A 15,725-nucleotide genomic window follows, 5' to 3' on the forward strand; every position below is an offset into this window, starting at 1 on the left:
AATTGAAACCCAAAATTTGTTGTTTCATGAAATAATTTATAGAATAATTTTCCATATAATCAAATTAATATTTTCTCCAATTAATAATAGGACCGTTAAATTAAAACTGGAAATTAATTTCTCAAAAGAAAAATGGTGGAGTGGGTTAATCTAACTCTTTTGAGTAAATTACGCTTTTATCCTTATGGTTTGTTAAAAATTACTATTTTTGGTTTTATGTTTTTAAATTTATTTATAATTTATAATTTATTGTTGATTTTATACATGTGCTTTACATTTCCTTTAAAAAAATACATATGATTTACAGTTTATTGTTATTCTCATCCATCGTATTTAAAAATAGAAGGCTAAAATTTAACTGTAGAGATGAAAATAAAAATGAATTAAAAACCATAAAAACGAAAACATGAAATTTTAATAAATAATAGAGGAAAAAAAACGTAATTTATTTGAATATTTATTAAGAAAAAGAAAAGGTAAGTGTCGGCTGTGTTGTGTCGGTGGACTTTTTGGGAAGCATTATTGGTGTTGTGATTAATTAGGGGCTCCGTGGACGTCGTACACATGCTTCCATCTAATTAAATAAATAATGCTGCATCAAATCAAACAGCCATCACTTCCTCAGCTGCAATGCAAACCGGGGCCCAACCCCTTTTTTTGTCTTAATTATATTAAGACATTGTTTGGAAAATGCTTTTATTTTTTGTTTTTGTTTGACTCTAAAAAACAAGTGTATTGAAATATGTTTGTTGGATAGTTTTTTTATTTAATTTATAGAAACGAAAACCAACTGGGTTCGGTCTGAAAATTGTTTACGTTATCGTAATCGTCCTGATCCCTAACGAGAATCTTTTCGGGGATTCATGGTTTCTTTGATCCTCGTTGGGAAGCCCGTTAAAAGTAAAAATCTTCGTTCCCCGTTGGTTAAGTAGAAACCAAAACTGATCTGGAAAAAAATATAATAATTTTCACAACTAAAAGTAATTTTTTTTAAATATGCAAGTCTAAATGTTTCAAACATAATCAAATCAATTACAACAATGTCTTATATTACAATATAAAAGTAAATATAATTACAGAAGTTTAAATATCATTTAACAAACATCACGATTTCATGGTCAGACAAATAAAGTTTTTTTTTTTTTTTTTTTGTTATTTTCGTTGTTTTGTAAAAGATATTACAACGTGTATTTTGTATATTTTTTGTTATTTTTGTTGCTTAACAAGTGTATCATAATGTGCATCTTATATGTTTTCCATTACTTTTGTTGCTTTGCAAAGTCTATCACAATGTGCGTCTTGTATGTATTTTGGGTATTACAATAAGTATCATTTGCATGTATTTTTTTTATAACAATGTCAACATTTTTAGGTATCATATTATGTATTTTGTGTTTATATGACTCCAACACCTATAGTTTTTCATTGTTTTACATAGGGTACGACAATATTTAGTGTTCACATTGTGTTGACCAGAATAAGGTTCGTTGAAGAGAGGAGAGAAAAGAGATGAATTTTTTAAAATACCTAAAATACCCTTTAATTAAAGTTTTAAGTTAATATTACCAAAATTATTAATTTTCTAATATGTCATTTGATTTGTAGTTGAGATTAGATTAGACATGGGAATTGGCCCCGACCTGTCGAGGAACCCGGTTCACCCGCCCCCGTCAGGGACGAGGATTCCCCGTTAAACTGGGTCTCAGGGACGGGAATGGGGATCCCCGTTTGGCTCAAACCGGGGACGGGAACGGGTATCACACTCCCTCCCCCGCCCCGTATCCGTATATATATATATATATATATATATAAATTAATTAATTATATTATATATTATTTATTTATATTAAATCGGTAAATGGTAATTTCTTTTTCAATATATCTTGGATATTATTATATATGTTTTTGGATATTATTCAATATGTTTTGGTACATGTGACGTTAATTTTCTTAGATTAAAGTTAATTTTTTTGTTTTCGATTTATTAATTATTGTACGATGATGTATATTTTTTGTATTAAATTCCTTTTGAATTTAGGTTTTATTAGAAAAATGTGAGATTTAAATATGTGTAGCGTCTCAGACATTTGATTTAATTTTTTTTACACAAACAAGAAAAAAAAAATCTCCGTTTCCCCGTTGGGGATCCCCGTTCTCCGTTGGACAAGGATGAGGATGTGATCAAATTCCCCGATGGGGATGGGGACAGAGACAAAGATCGGGGACGGGGATTGGGGTCCCCTCCCCATTACCATCCCTAGATTATATCTTATGATTATCACAAATTATCGAGTTCTTTCTCAAATGAATATATATATATATATATATATATCAGGGCACGTTCAAATGAAAACCGTGCATTTCTAAGAAACTGTGTAAACCAATTTCGACCAGTAGAAAAATTCCATTTTTTCTAATTAAATTTAATCAATAAGGGTATTTCGGTCATTTACAATATTTTCTATTAAATATGGAAGTTATTAATAAATCTTAATTAAGAAAACGTAATAAAGAAAATTATATAAATGGTAACATTTAAATATTTAATTATATTATAATATTAAAAATTTGAATTTGATATATTGTTATGAGATTGAATCTATAAACGGGTCTTGAAGATTGAATTGCATTATGGAATGAAATCGTAAATTATGGTTCAAATTAAAATAATAATGTTAATGAAACAAGTTTCATGAAGATGAAACTGGTTCATGTTGTAATTGGTTCATGAATAATATGAAATCGTTTCATGGTGAACCACGTTTTAGTGATGATGTAGTTGATCCGTTTAGTAGAAAAATTGAAACATGAAACGGGTGCATAATTTATTTGGTTCGTCATTAAATAATTGCATAATGAAACGGATACATGATGAATCTGCTTCGGGATCTTGAAGATTGTAATCTGCTCTAGAATCTTGGAGATTGTAAGGAGTAAAGGAAAAATTGCATCAAATCATGAGTGAAATAAAAAGATTAATTTACATGAAACATGTTTCATGAAGGTGAAACTGGTTCATGGCGTAATTGAACAATAAGTGGTGAACTGCTTTCATGGTGAAACTCGTTTCAGTGATGTTGTAGGTGATCCATTCAGTAGATGAAATGAAAAATGAAACATGTGCATAATGTAGGCGGTTCGTCAAGAAATAATTGGAAGATGAAAAATAAATTAGTTTCATTAATAATAATAAATGTTAACGTAAAAATAATGAATTACTTTACAAAAAATAGATTAGTTTCATTAATAATATGATATACATGATATGGTTTCCTTGAATAAATGAATATTTGGTTTTACCCTTTTGCCCTTATCAGTATTATAAAATGTATTTTTAATTTTTTTTTAATTTTCTTAAATAACCTTGATTAATCTTAACCATTGATCAAGAAAATAGATGAATGAAATTGGTTTACACGGTTTACACAAATGAAGGTGGTTTTTATTTAATTGCTCCTCTCTCTCTCTCTCTCTCTCTCTCTCTCTATATATATATATATATATATATCATAGACGAAGTATCGTGTGAGAAAGAGAGTTAAGATAAGAAACGTACGAAATGATCTGGATATTTGATTACTTTTAATTTCAAATTCACCTATGAATCACTCTTAACGTGCATCCAAGGTGGAGATCCATTATTACGCTTCTCATCGTAACTCTCATTCTCACCGAAACTTAGTTGTGTTTTATTATAACCATGATTAATATTAATTGTTATTTATTGTTATTAATTATAAATAAGTAGGAATTATGAATAAGTATTAATTACTACTAGTATTAATAAACATTAATTATTAATGTACATTAACTAATAGCAATTAATATTAATAAATAGTAATTATTAATAAACTCCTTTCGTTGATTGTCCAACTGCTTGCTTTTCATGATTAGTTGATCTCGGTTGATTGGTTGTTTTCTTTTTGTGTGAGTTGTTGCTTAGTTAGATGGTGACCTCTTTTCTTTCTATGCCTTGTAGATGGTGATAGGGGTGTTCAAAAACCCGACCAACCCGATCAACCCAACGTAAAATAATTCAACCTAAAGCAACCTGATGTTTAATCGAGTTGTAAAATTTTCAAATCGTAGGTATTGGGTTGATATTGGGTTACTATTATTTGAACTCAACTCGACCCGATAAACCCGATATCCATTTATTTCTTGAATTTAATATGATTAATATGATTGTTGAAAATTATATTAATATATAGACTAGACAATTACATTATCATGTACGTTATTCATATACACATCTCTATATAACTCATTCGTATATATGTTCAGTAACTGTAAACATATATACGTAAAATGAGAAAATTAACTGAATGTGATATACGTAAAGAATATGGATAAGTTGTATCAAATGATTGATGATGAAAAAAAAAATATGAGTAAAGAAATAATATATTCAAGGTTAGAAGAATATTTTAATGTATCAAAGTATCAAACCGACTAACTCGTACGGTTTGGATTGGGTTGGGTTGCACTTTCGTTTGGGTTGGGTTAAAAATTTTCAACCGCAAACATTAGATTGAGTTATTCAAATGTCTTCAAGCCGATCAACTCAACCCATAAACACCCCTAAATGGAGGATAGCCTTCTCTTTTCGGCTTTCGTTTGTTGGACGTGGTAGTTTTTAGGTTGGTTTATTATTGTATGCTGCCTTTCCAAAAGAAAAAATGAAAATTATTAATTAATTTCAATTATGCATTATACATTAATATTAATTATTAATTATATCAATTATTTTTGTATTTTATATTTATAATTATTATTTGATACATTTAATTATCAAAAAACAAATATTACAATTGTAAAAATGTTTATGCAAGTTACATAAGAATTAAAGTTAAACTTATCTATACACCTAATAAATAAGTAACTTGGGTGACACGTATCATCTTCTGGTAAGTCGGTTATCTTATTTTTCCGCCTAAATATGTATCTAGACACAATTTACATTAGTTGTTCAAAAATACCTATTTGGTTGACATTTGTCTATCTAAAAATGTATATTTTTTTATTGTGGTTTAACTGATTTCCCTACTAAACGGGATTTAGTTCAGACTAATTTCCAAAGCTACAATGTAGTGCAAGTTAATAAGCATTTAAAGTGCAAGTTTTCGAATTTGTAATCGTTTTGTTAACTTCTTCTTTGTTTGTATTTTTTTTTGTTCTTAGTGTTGATTGACACAGAACCACTGATTACTAAAGAGGAGAAGGCACCAAACGTGACCATGGATAACTATAATGTTTTTCCTTTTCAATTAAGTCATTTTCTTCACGTCTAAATCTTTTTTCTATTGAAATTTGCAGCAAATTTTTCGGTTCAACTTACGCTGGAAGATGCTTATGGCTCTAAAAGTCGTATGGGCTACTTTTCTAGCTCTTCAGATCATTAAGGCATGCAGTTTTTACATTCTTTATCATCTCCATCCTACAATTAGCGTTTATTTTTTTTCTTTCAAGAGTCAAACAGATTTGTTTTAATTTCAAAATCAATAAAGATTGTCATGTTTATATCTTTGTGCAAAATGGGTTAGAAGCATGTAGTATAATCTTAAGGTAAACTATCGCTGAAAGTCTTCAGCTATTACTTACAACTTATCACTGACAGCCTTCAGTTAATCTGACAGCTTATTGCTAACAATCTTCAGCTAATCTGACAGGTTATTGTTGACAACCTTCAGCTTATGTTTTCAGCTTATCGTGACAGCTTTCAACTCTCAGGTTATTGCTGACAGCCTTCAGCTAATCTGACAGGTTATTGCTGACAACCTTCAGCTTGTGTTTTCAGCTTATCGTGACAGCTTTCAGCTATCACTGAATAGGCAGCTTTCAGCTTATCGCTGACAGTTTATCGTGACAGCTTTCAGCTATCACTTGTTGATGTTGTCAAGGAGTTCTATAAGACGAGTTTTATTGGTTAACATGCCGGCTATAAAATGTTTTTTTTTTTTTTTTGCCAAAAATATGTCTATATTTGTTCAAAATACCACATTTAATTTTATTATTAATATAGTTTCATTTATAGTCTAAAGAGTCATTTTTCAGAGTTATTCTTCAGAGTTATACTTCAGAGTTATTTCAAGAATATAAGTCTGAAGTAACATTGTACTTTCGATGATCATTCATATATGTAAGATAAGTTCCTGACATGATTTTATTTTTTCAAATTACCCTGTACAATACACGAGATCGAACCTAGTTATGTTTAATAAATAATAAAATTGGGCTAAATGATTTTTTTTAATATATTTAATTGAATTGCAAATTATATTTTAAAAAGATATTAATCAACCGTGGTACGTGAGTTTGACCAATTTTATTTATATTTATATTATATATAATAGTTATTTAAAATCATAAATTAATGTAGGGTTTTTTCTAAAATTTATTTTAACACGTCCAAAATTTATAATAATCAATTCGAAACTTTTAATTAATATATTATATTATTTAATCTTTTTACTATCTTCTTCGTATTAATTAACATATCATATTGTTAGAAATTTATTTTACATTATAAAATGTTGTAATTGACTAATATTTTAAAATGTCATTTTACATTTATCTTTTCAGTTAGTTTTTATCAAACGTTATTAATTCATCAAGTAGTTTTTTTAGTTAATTTATAAAACATAGCCTAAATTCTTGTTTATTTATTTAATATTATTTAAAAGAATATTACTTCAAACAAATAATTAACGACACACTTCGAATAATGAAAATATAAAATTCAATTAAAAAATTAAAATGTTCATTTTTATAAAAAAAATATTCAATATCCGCTTTCTATTTATTTTTTTACTATTCTTCGATTTGTGTTGGTTATTTTATAGGAATTTAATAATTATTCATCGTTTACATTTATTTATTTTGGTGGCTAAATAACTATAAATAAAATGGGAAGAACTATTTTAGAGGTGTTTATGGATTGGGTTAAAAGCACTTGAACAACTTAACCTAATGTTTATGCTTTGAGAAATCTCAACCCAGCCCAGCTCAAATCAAACAGCATGAGTTGGTCGGGTTGGTACTTTGGTTCATCAAATTCTCTTATGTTTCTTAACTTGAATATATCGTTTTTCTACTTATAATTCTTTTTCCATCATCAATCATTCGGTACAGCTTATTCATACTTCTTAAGTACATACACATTCAACTTGTCGGGGCCCTTCCTTGTCCGGTTGTAGTCATACCAAACACCAGACAAACACTTCTCATGTCTAGTCCAGTCATCTTGTCTAGTCCAACGTACGTACCAAACGCTAGCTTAAATATACGCAATCATTCAGCCACGATAGTGTCTTCCCTCATTTTCCATCTCCATCGTACACAAGTCGTCGAACATAACGACTCAAATGTGAATCATGCCCACCACTAATGTTCGACAAAATCCCTCCATATAACAAACAATGACCACTTAGCCCGAAAAGCTCATCTCTTTCTTGGCCCTCCATAATTCCCTCCAGATTAAATCCATTATTACCTACAAACTTTATGGTCTCCCACCATCTAAACTCAACAGGATCTTTAACTTCTTCCAAATAACCATTTCCATGAACCAAAAACTTCCAGACCTTCCTGGTTATATCACTGATGCAGTTTAGGAAATCCATAGATATGTCCAAAACCTTGTTAGGACAATGACCATGATCAATATTAGCTTCAAACATATCAATCAAACCACACCTTGAGCATTTACAGCTTGGAAAATCTGAACCAGAATTAGACACTAAGCTTCTAGCAAGATTTAGTACAGCTTCACCAGCACCGATCCAAAAATATGAAACAGATTTAATTAAAGAAGATTCAGAGAGAAAGAGATGATGGGTTAGAACTGCAAGTAACAAAGAGTATGCAGCACTGAATCTGTTCATCTTTAAAGCATATAACCGATTTTCATCCATGGCACGGACCTTATATGCAGAAGCCAGAGTCGTGTAGCAATTTAAAGAAAGATGGTGTTGGGGATGTAACCTTATTATGAGTCGTTCATATTGGAATCCATTCAAAAGAGCATTCTCCAGCTTCTTGCAGCAGGATTCGGCATTGTTGGAAGATATATAATCATCGATAGCATCATCTATGTACTCTGTAAAACTTTCTACTCCCACATCATGAGACAACAACCTCCCATTGGAGGCAGAAATTTCCTGGAAAACAGATCTATTGTTTTGCCATTGTCAACCTTCTTGTTAAATCTTAACAAGGAAACAAGATTCTTACTTGTAGACACTGATCAACAGAGGCTAAAGGCACTGCAACACAGCGACAACAGCAACATGTGAACCGATATTTGGACCACAAGTCCAATTGCCTCAACTCCTGGAAACATAAAGGTGCTTAAGAGATGGTAGATAGTTGTCAATATGAGAATATATGGAACCCTATCAGATTACCCATTTGGAGCCCTTGATAGTCCAAACGTGGGACACTAACATGGCCAATTGGCCCCTCCAAACAAGTATAGATTGCCCGTCTAGAGAGGCTAGAAGAGTATAGATTGCCATAGACTCTAGAATTTAGCTCTGATACCATGTAAGAATACGTGTAACATCTGTTTTACTCTCCAAAAGAGCACGAGAAGGGAGGTTTCAAACATATACCGATGAGAAATGGTCCAAGTCTAACCAGCCAGAATGCTAAGATGATAGCTCTCTTCATGAATGCACAAAAGAAAGCATAGAAAGTAACACATAGATGCTTTACCTTTGGCTGTAGCAAGTCTGTGTATGCAATCGTTACCTGCTCCCCTTTCTTTATCGGCTTCATGCTCCTAACAACTAGTCTCGGACCACCACAACTTTCAGCCGATCCTAATGATTACATAAACAATTCAAGATCCAAAAAAGCAGGAATCTTTTTACGAATTCAAGATAGATGGATTCAAGGGTCGCTTGACCTACCTCTTAAGAGCTCGGAATTTGCAGAAAGATCAATTGGTTCGGAACCATCAGAGGATGCTGGACTGATCAGAAACCGTCTCCCACCACCGTGGCTCTCCGGCGGCAAGAACCGGTAGCAGGCATTTGGAGAACAACTATGGTTGATCCACGAGAAAGAAATATCATAGATCGCAACCCCCACCGAACGTCCAACACTATCTTGCACCTCCACGGCGTTGGTTACCACCACGCACAACACCGCCTCCTCCAGTAAACATTCCTCAGACAATTCGAAGTCAAATGCGGCGCCGTCTCTCATCATTATCGCCGCCGCCATTACCCTCGCCCCGGTCTTTATTCTTGTGGAAAACTCATCGTCATCGGTAGACATAAGAAGTTTGTGACGATTGCTCATCAACCCACAAATCCTATCGTATTGTTGCAAGGGTTGGTGGTGTTTGATTTGAAGAAGCAAGAGGAGGGCCAGACGGAGGTCGGAGGTTTCTCCATGAAAAGGGATGGCAGGGGGGTTGTTGGAGAGGAGGAGATGGAGGTGGTGGGAGGCGGAGGAGAAGTGGAGAAGAGAATGGGAAGAAGAACAGGAAAGAGAGCAGTAGAGAGAAGTAAAAGGATTGGGGGGAAGAGGGGAGAAGCAAGAGGAACAGTGGGAGAAGAGGAAAGAGTGATGGAGGGCGTAAGCGAGAGGACGGAGTGGTGGGGTTATGTCTTCTCCGACACCATTAACTTCTGTTGCTGCTACCATCTCCATATTTCGTCGGTCTCCGGTGCCGGATAATATTCACCGGCTTGCCGTTTGTGTTGATTGTTCGATTAACGTTTGATTTCCCATGGTCTTGTAGAAAACGAGGCCATGAGGGTAAATCACATAATAGGAGTATTTCTTGGTTGCAAGGTATCAATTACTTCTTTTCTTTTTATTTTATGTAACCCTTTGAATGTGGTTATCTCTATTCGACCAGAAGTTAAAAAAACAAGGGTTTCAAGTATTTAGGGTTGTTTCACAATTATTGAATGGTTTTGTCTAGAATGATTAAAAAGCATCCATAATATAGTACAAAATAAAATATAATTGTTTGGTAATTATGTATAAAAAATTTAGAGCTCTTAATGATTAAAGGTGATCCGTGATACAAAATCATTCAGAGGTTTTAAAACCATTAAGAGACATACATTTTTTTTGCCAAACAAGATTAACCTCTTAACAGTTCAAAGGTTGCATCTTAATAGTACTATTAAGAGGTAAACAGTCATGGAGGATAAAAAAGTTGAGGATGGTGTTTACACATATGGGTATTATTCGATCAGTTTACCCGGTTCAGGTTATTTGGTTTTGAACTTTCTTCAAACGACTTGATAGTCGAACCAAATTATGTTTTAGTTTAATCAGTTTTGAGTTATTCAATTTGGTTATCAGGTAAACTGAATAACAGAAATTTAAGCCTTTAATATCAAAATTTTGGTTTACAAAAAGGTTTAAGAATCTCTAGGTAAGATACAATGTATATCATTTCGAATTTTAAGATGGTTTGTAAATATATAAAAATATAGTCTAATAATGGTTTATTCCGCTTATCTGAAACCTTAGAAAAAATAACTGAAACCAAATGATATTACCCTTTTTTGGCTAACCGAACCTTTTAACCCGAAAACTGAATAACCTAAATTTTGTGCGTTACTCGGTTTTGGTTTCAAGTGGGTTCGTTGGTTGCGGTCGTTTTACACACCCGTACTACACAATGCATAAAGACGGATTGAGTAAAAACACCACATCATTACCTCAATCAATCCAACAATTAATCACAAATTCAGTTCCTGTACCAAATGATATATAGAAATGTTTGTTACAATCTGTAATCACATTTCCAAAACAGCCCAAACAAAGGTAATGAAATTGCATAGGGAATAAAACCAAATCAATTTAACCTGAAAACATCAAATGAGAGAGACTTTTAAACATGTTAAATAATTGGCATTAAAAGTAAGATCGTCGATGCAAGAACTTAAAGGAAGCTCACCCCTGTTACTTCTTAGCTTTTAGTGTATCCTCGATTCGTTGGACCAGCTGGTTTGCTGTCAAAGCTCCTTCCTGAAACCGATCAATATGAAATAAACCGTTGTTATTTTCAACCATGAAAAAGGTATATGATCAGCAGAAAATTTATGGACTGGTTTTGACCATTATCTAACATTCGAAGGAATGCATTTCCCACATAATGCTCGGTCTTTTCTACAAATTCTATAAATGCAATCCTGTAAGATGTTTGTACACATGATCAGGCTAGACTTGGTGCAACCAAAAAGCTAGCTTATGGCTAGAGGGGTGGGGGGTGGGGGGGTAGTCAGTAAGCTCAAAAATAAAGCTATTATGGTTGTCAAACATGGCCCGAAAAGCTGCTCCATAAGGTTGCTTATATTTCCCATGGTGTAACACCTGACAGAAATCTAGCACAAAAGCTAAAATAAAATGCTAACCCAGAACTCGCATAGCAAAAGGAGGAACTGCAGAAAAGAAGAATGTTCCAAAAACTTACAAAACGGTCGAAGGGCTTTCCATCCTTGAATAAGATGAAAGTTGGCAAAGCCTCTATGCTGTACTTGTTTGCAATTTCGGGATACTTTTCTGTGTCGATCTTCACCACTTGGATTGTGTCGGCCATGGTAATACTAACTTCGTTCAGTATAGGAGCCATAAATTGACAAGGGCCACACCTGTAAAACAGATATCATTGTCTTAGCCCGTGTGTTCTATCAAGTCATCACCAACATCTTCCTTTCAAAGAAATGAAAAACCACATACATATTTCATTCTGGATTGTTACTATATGATACTTCTGTTATATTCCGTTAAACTGACTGCATCTGTGGCAAATTGGGCACAATTGATATTTATTCTAACTTGAGTGTCAATAGAGCTTCAGGAGGAGTGTAAATGGATAGTATTACATTTCTGTTTTACACAGCATTAAGTAGGGTTTTCCGAACCACAAGAGTGGTGCCTGATTGGCTAGAGCTTGAGCTTCAAAGGTCAAAAGTGCCTGAAGGTCCCAGGTTCAAATCCAAGAAGAAATAAAAATCCCTTGTGGCCACGGAGGTTCAAATGCAACGACGCCGGGCTACCCACAACACAGGTGGTCCCCCTAGGATCAATCGGCTCGTATAGTTGGTTGGATATCCAAGTTAATCAAAAAAAAGATAGGGTTTCTGTTATATCTAATTTTTATTTGGCCCATGAGCACAATTCGTACATTATTTTTCAGATATTCCCAAGAGCATTTACATTTATTCAAACCCACAAACGAAGAAAATCATTTATTATTCAACCAGGCAATGCTTACTTACAGAGTTACAGGGACCTGTAATTTCAATTTCACATTTTTAATCAGAAAGTAGAAGAATTGCATGCCAATTTAATGATTAATGACAACAGCTCTGCATACATCTAAGGGTATGCACTCCAGAGGTATATAAAGCGAGGCTTGGTTTGGTTTGACAGCAGTAATCATTTTACAAGATTATATGCACCATGGAGTTAAATTATATATAATGTATCATCATTCATCGGCATGAGAGAGGGAGTGAGAAACAGAGGTATATGTGTGTAGAGAGAGAGAGAGAGTTACCAAGTTGCATAAAAGTCGACCAATACGGGCTTCTCAGCTTTTTCCAGTAACTCATCAAGGGAGGAAAATGTTTGCTTCTTTGCTTGAACCTGATTGTGAGCAATTAAACAGTTGGTTTTTTTCGCAATAGACAACCTCCAGCCAGAGAAACCAAAAACGAACTATAAAACAGTGCAACCCAGCAATAAACATAAAGGTAACCTCCTAAGGCTCTAGAAGATGGTTGATATCCTTCCACACATGCTAAGGCCGATCTACACCACTCACACTACATAATGATGACAATTTTGGCTTTTCTCTACCATTTATAACCTAAGAGGTGCATTCAAAAGTCTACATTGGAGATGACCAAACTACCTTAAGTAATGTTGCCTCAACTTCTCCTCAATTGGTGCTACCCAACCCTCTTTCGAGTATTCTCATTTCTTACCCTATCTTTCAGGCCACGAATGCATATCAACATTCAAATTCCTATTACAAGCACCTTCTGGTGAATCAGCATCTTGTTCCATTTATGAGAGTAGTTCTTTGCAATCCTCCAGAACTCATGATGCAGGCCTTGGCGTGGAAGACTAGGCCCTATTGTTCCTAGAGGCCCATGATTGGGCTAAGAGGGGTGTCCTGCTTAAAGACTTTGCTTAAACGGCCATAACTTTTGCTACAAGACTTGTTTCAGGCCCATGATACGCCAATTCAAAGCTTGGAGCGAGGAGCACACCCTGGGTAGGTCGAAAGGGGACTATGGGATTTTTGAGGCCTAAAAAGGCTGTTTAAGCATGTTTTTGGACACTTTTGTGTTTTTTTTTTTTTTGCTAAATTTTACATTTTTCGATTGGGCTTTATGTTTGGCCAATAGTCTTTTTCAGACCCATTTCATTTTGTCCTTCTTATTTACATGTAGTTTGTGTAATCAGGTCAGGATGGTCATTTCCTCGATACAGAAATTTTCAATTTTCTTCCGAAATTTGAGTTGACAGTGAATTCGATTTGAAGCCTAAAGTTCGGTATTCGTTGAATCAACAAACCTTGAAAGAGATTATTCCCAGGCATTCACAGAATCAACGGGATTAGTCCTTGGTTTCTCTATCAGCCGCGTCAACTTATCTTTCAATTTCAATGAAACATATCATACAAAACTCCCTAGGTCGTTGCCACTTGAACCACCTTGCGTTTATGTTATGACTAACATCCTCAAAAACTTCTCCATCTTCTTCTTAAATTGTTACCAGATAACAAAAGTATCCTTCTCAAATACTGCTTCATTGTTATCCATACCACGTTCCATCAACACCACTAAAGTAGCAGTTCATACTCTGTTCTTTTTCGTCTTACTCTAAAACCTTAGACTTCAAAGTGCTCTTTCTAACCTCCAACTTTTCCTTAACACCGTGGCTATTATCATCAACCAGCACTATTGTCTTTGAAAATCATACATAATGGTATACCATCTTGTGTGCCTTTCGTATGCCAACTCATAACGAAAGCTAACAGATAGGACTCAAGGCTGGCTATGGCAAGCCTATGGTAGTAGAGAAAGCATCTGTTTCATCATGGCATGCCTTCATTCTTGTTGCTATGAGGTCAAATCCATCTTTAATCACATTACCATACATTCAAGTAACTTCTTCTCAAAAGCTATTCAGATCACCTCTCTTGGCAACATAGTCTTCTCTAGATCAGTAAACACTATGTACAAATCATATTGTATTCCCCTTATATTTCCCTCTAAGACGTTCAATAAAAAAACAACCATCTATCATCAATCCCCAAAATAAAACCAGACCCATTTTTCCAAAGAAAACATAAAACCAGATCGATTTGCCAAAATCAAATCTCAACTCTCAGCCACTGCTCAATAAGCAACAATCATAATTCAGTTGTAATGCTCATAAGCTTACTCCTTTGAATACATTTCTGAATATATAATTTATTATCATATATTAGAACCAAGATACTTCACCTCCATTCATAAGCATCATTTTGTCTCAAAGATGCAACGAAATGTTGTTTGTTTACCTCTTAATAGTTCCATTAAGAGACAACCTCTGAATCGTTAAGAGGTGAATCTTGTTCAGCAAGAAAAAAGTCTGCCTCTTAATGGTTCCAAAACCCTCTGAATGATTTTGTATCCTAGATCTCCCTTAACCATTAAGAGCCCTAATTTCATTGTACATAATTACCAAACAATTATAATACATTTTTCACTATATCATGCGAGCCTCTTAATCATTCTGCACCAAACCATTCAGCAATTGCCAAACAGCCCCTAATATACCACACTTACACTAACTCCCCATCAATTGGAGAACAGTTTTGTTATCTTTATAAGATGCAATGTCCTCAAGTTTCCACATCACAGTTAAATACTTCCTCTCTCAAAAAACAGAATTGCTTTACCTAGTATTTTCCAAATTCAAAATTCAAATAGATTGTCTTTAGTTGTTTATCTCCAAAAATGTTTCCTTCTAATGCTTTTCATACAGTTAAATGTTGTGACCAATTTTTTCTAGACAGACCAAACAAACCTAGTAAATCCCACATTGAGGTAGGGTTTGGGAAGGGTAACCTTTCCTCTGCCACCAATTGATGGAGAGGCTGGTTCTGTAAAGACCCTTGGCTTGAACCAGACAGACACTTTTTTCTCAAAAGATTTGATTTTTTTCTGAGCCCAACTTACTACAACCTAAAATTTTGAACAAATTTTGGGAAGTAAACTCAAATTGGGGGAGAAAAGGGGTACCTAATTACAAATCACTTGCTAAGCAAACAGAATTACTGAAAATATACGACATAACAGAAGTATTTCAACATTCAAGTTCGAAAGAGACAAACATAGTCATCTGGTTGGCGATTAAACAAATAAAAATTCATGATAAATGGAAAAGACGAAGATAACAGATGAAGAAGAGATTACCAGATGAAGTGTTCTAGGCTTAGATGGGAAAGCAGTAAAGGGACGATTATTAAGAGTGAGACGATGAAGGTGGGAATGAGATTGCAGGGAAGAAAAATTGGAAAGCTTTGAGGAGGAAGAAGATGAAGAAGGCAAGGGTGTGGCAGGGTCGAAAGTCCATGAGCGACATGTGAAGGGGGCAGTGACAGAAATCGCCATCGGAGGAGATATCAATGGAGTATGAAAGAAACCCAAGAGGTTTGGAAATGAAAGAGAGAAGAGAAGCCGAAAGACGATATG

At 34.0% G+C, this 15,725-nt stretch overlaps 2 protein-coding genes across 2 annotated transcripts; both read right to left on the bottom strand.

Moving 5' to 3' along the window:
• Positions 1-7,054: 7,054 nt before the first annotated feature.
• LOC112509945 (protein SET DOMAIN GROUP 41) lies at positions 7,055-9,797 on the bottom strand. Its single transcript, XM_025115171.1, has 4 exons — positions 8,913-9,797; positions 8,716-8,822; positions 8,233-8,331; positions 7,055-8,159 (listed from the first exon to the last, which is right to left on the bottom strand). Exons 1-4 carry the CDS (start codon positions 9,658-9,660, stop codon positions 7,317-7,319), a joined length of 1,797 nt encoding a protein of 598 aa, XP_024970939.1. The 5' UTR covers positions 9,661-9,797; the 3' UTR covers positions 7,055-7,316.
• Positions 9,798-10,663: 866 nt separating this feature from the next.
• LOC112510523 (thioredoxin Y2, chloroplastic) lies at positions 10,664-15,725 on the bottom strand. The gene is made up of 5 exons (XM_025115972.1): positions 15,447-15,725; positions 12,533-12,621; positions 11,444-11,621; positions 10,928-10,998; positions 10,664-10,835 (listed from the first exon to the last, which is right to left on the bottom strand). Exons 1-4 carry the CDS (start codon positions 15,642-15,644, stop codon positions 10,933-10,935), a joined length of 531 nt encoding a protein of 176 aa, XP_024971740.1. The 5' UTR covers positions 15,645-15,725; the 3' UTR covers positions 10,664-10,835; positions 10,928-10,932.

The sequence above is a fragment of the Cynara cardunculus genome (assembly GCF_001531365.2).
Source record: "Cynara cardunculus var. scolymus isolate 2C chromosome LG 3, CcrdV1, whole genome shotgun sequence".
In the NCBI taxonomy this organism is placed as follows: Eukaryota; Viridiplantae; Streptophyta; class Magnoliopsida; order Asterales; family Asteraceae; genus Cynara; species Cynara cardunculus.

Bases quoted from the DNA above. Each gene is read 5' to 3' on its own strand.
- LOC112509945 (XM_025115171.1), bottom strand. From the start codon at position 9,660: ATGGAGATGGTAGCAGCAACAGAAGTTAATGGTGTCGGAGAAGACATA. The intron at 8,332-8,715 runs GTAAAGCATCTA...TTATGTTTCCAG, and splicing joins CAGACTTGCTACAGCCAAAG to GAGTTGAGGCAATTGGACTT. The intron at 8,160-8,232 runs GTAAGAATCTTG...TCTGTTTTCCAG, and splicing joins CTGTTGATCAGTGTCTACAA to GAAATTTCTGCCTCCAATGG.
- LOC112510523 (XM_025115972.1), bottom strand. From the start codon at position 15,644: ATGGCGATTTCTGTCACTGCCCCCTTCACATGTCGCTCATGGACTTTC. The intron at 12,622-15,446 runs GTAATCTCTTCT...GCTCACAATCAG, and splicing joins AGCCTAGAACACTTCATCTG to GTTCAAGCAAAGAAGCAAAC. The intron at 10,999-11,443 runs GTAAGTTTTTGG...GATCGGTTTCAG, and splicing joins GAAAGCCCTTCGACCGTTTT to GAAGGAGCTTTGACAGCAAA.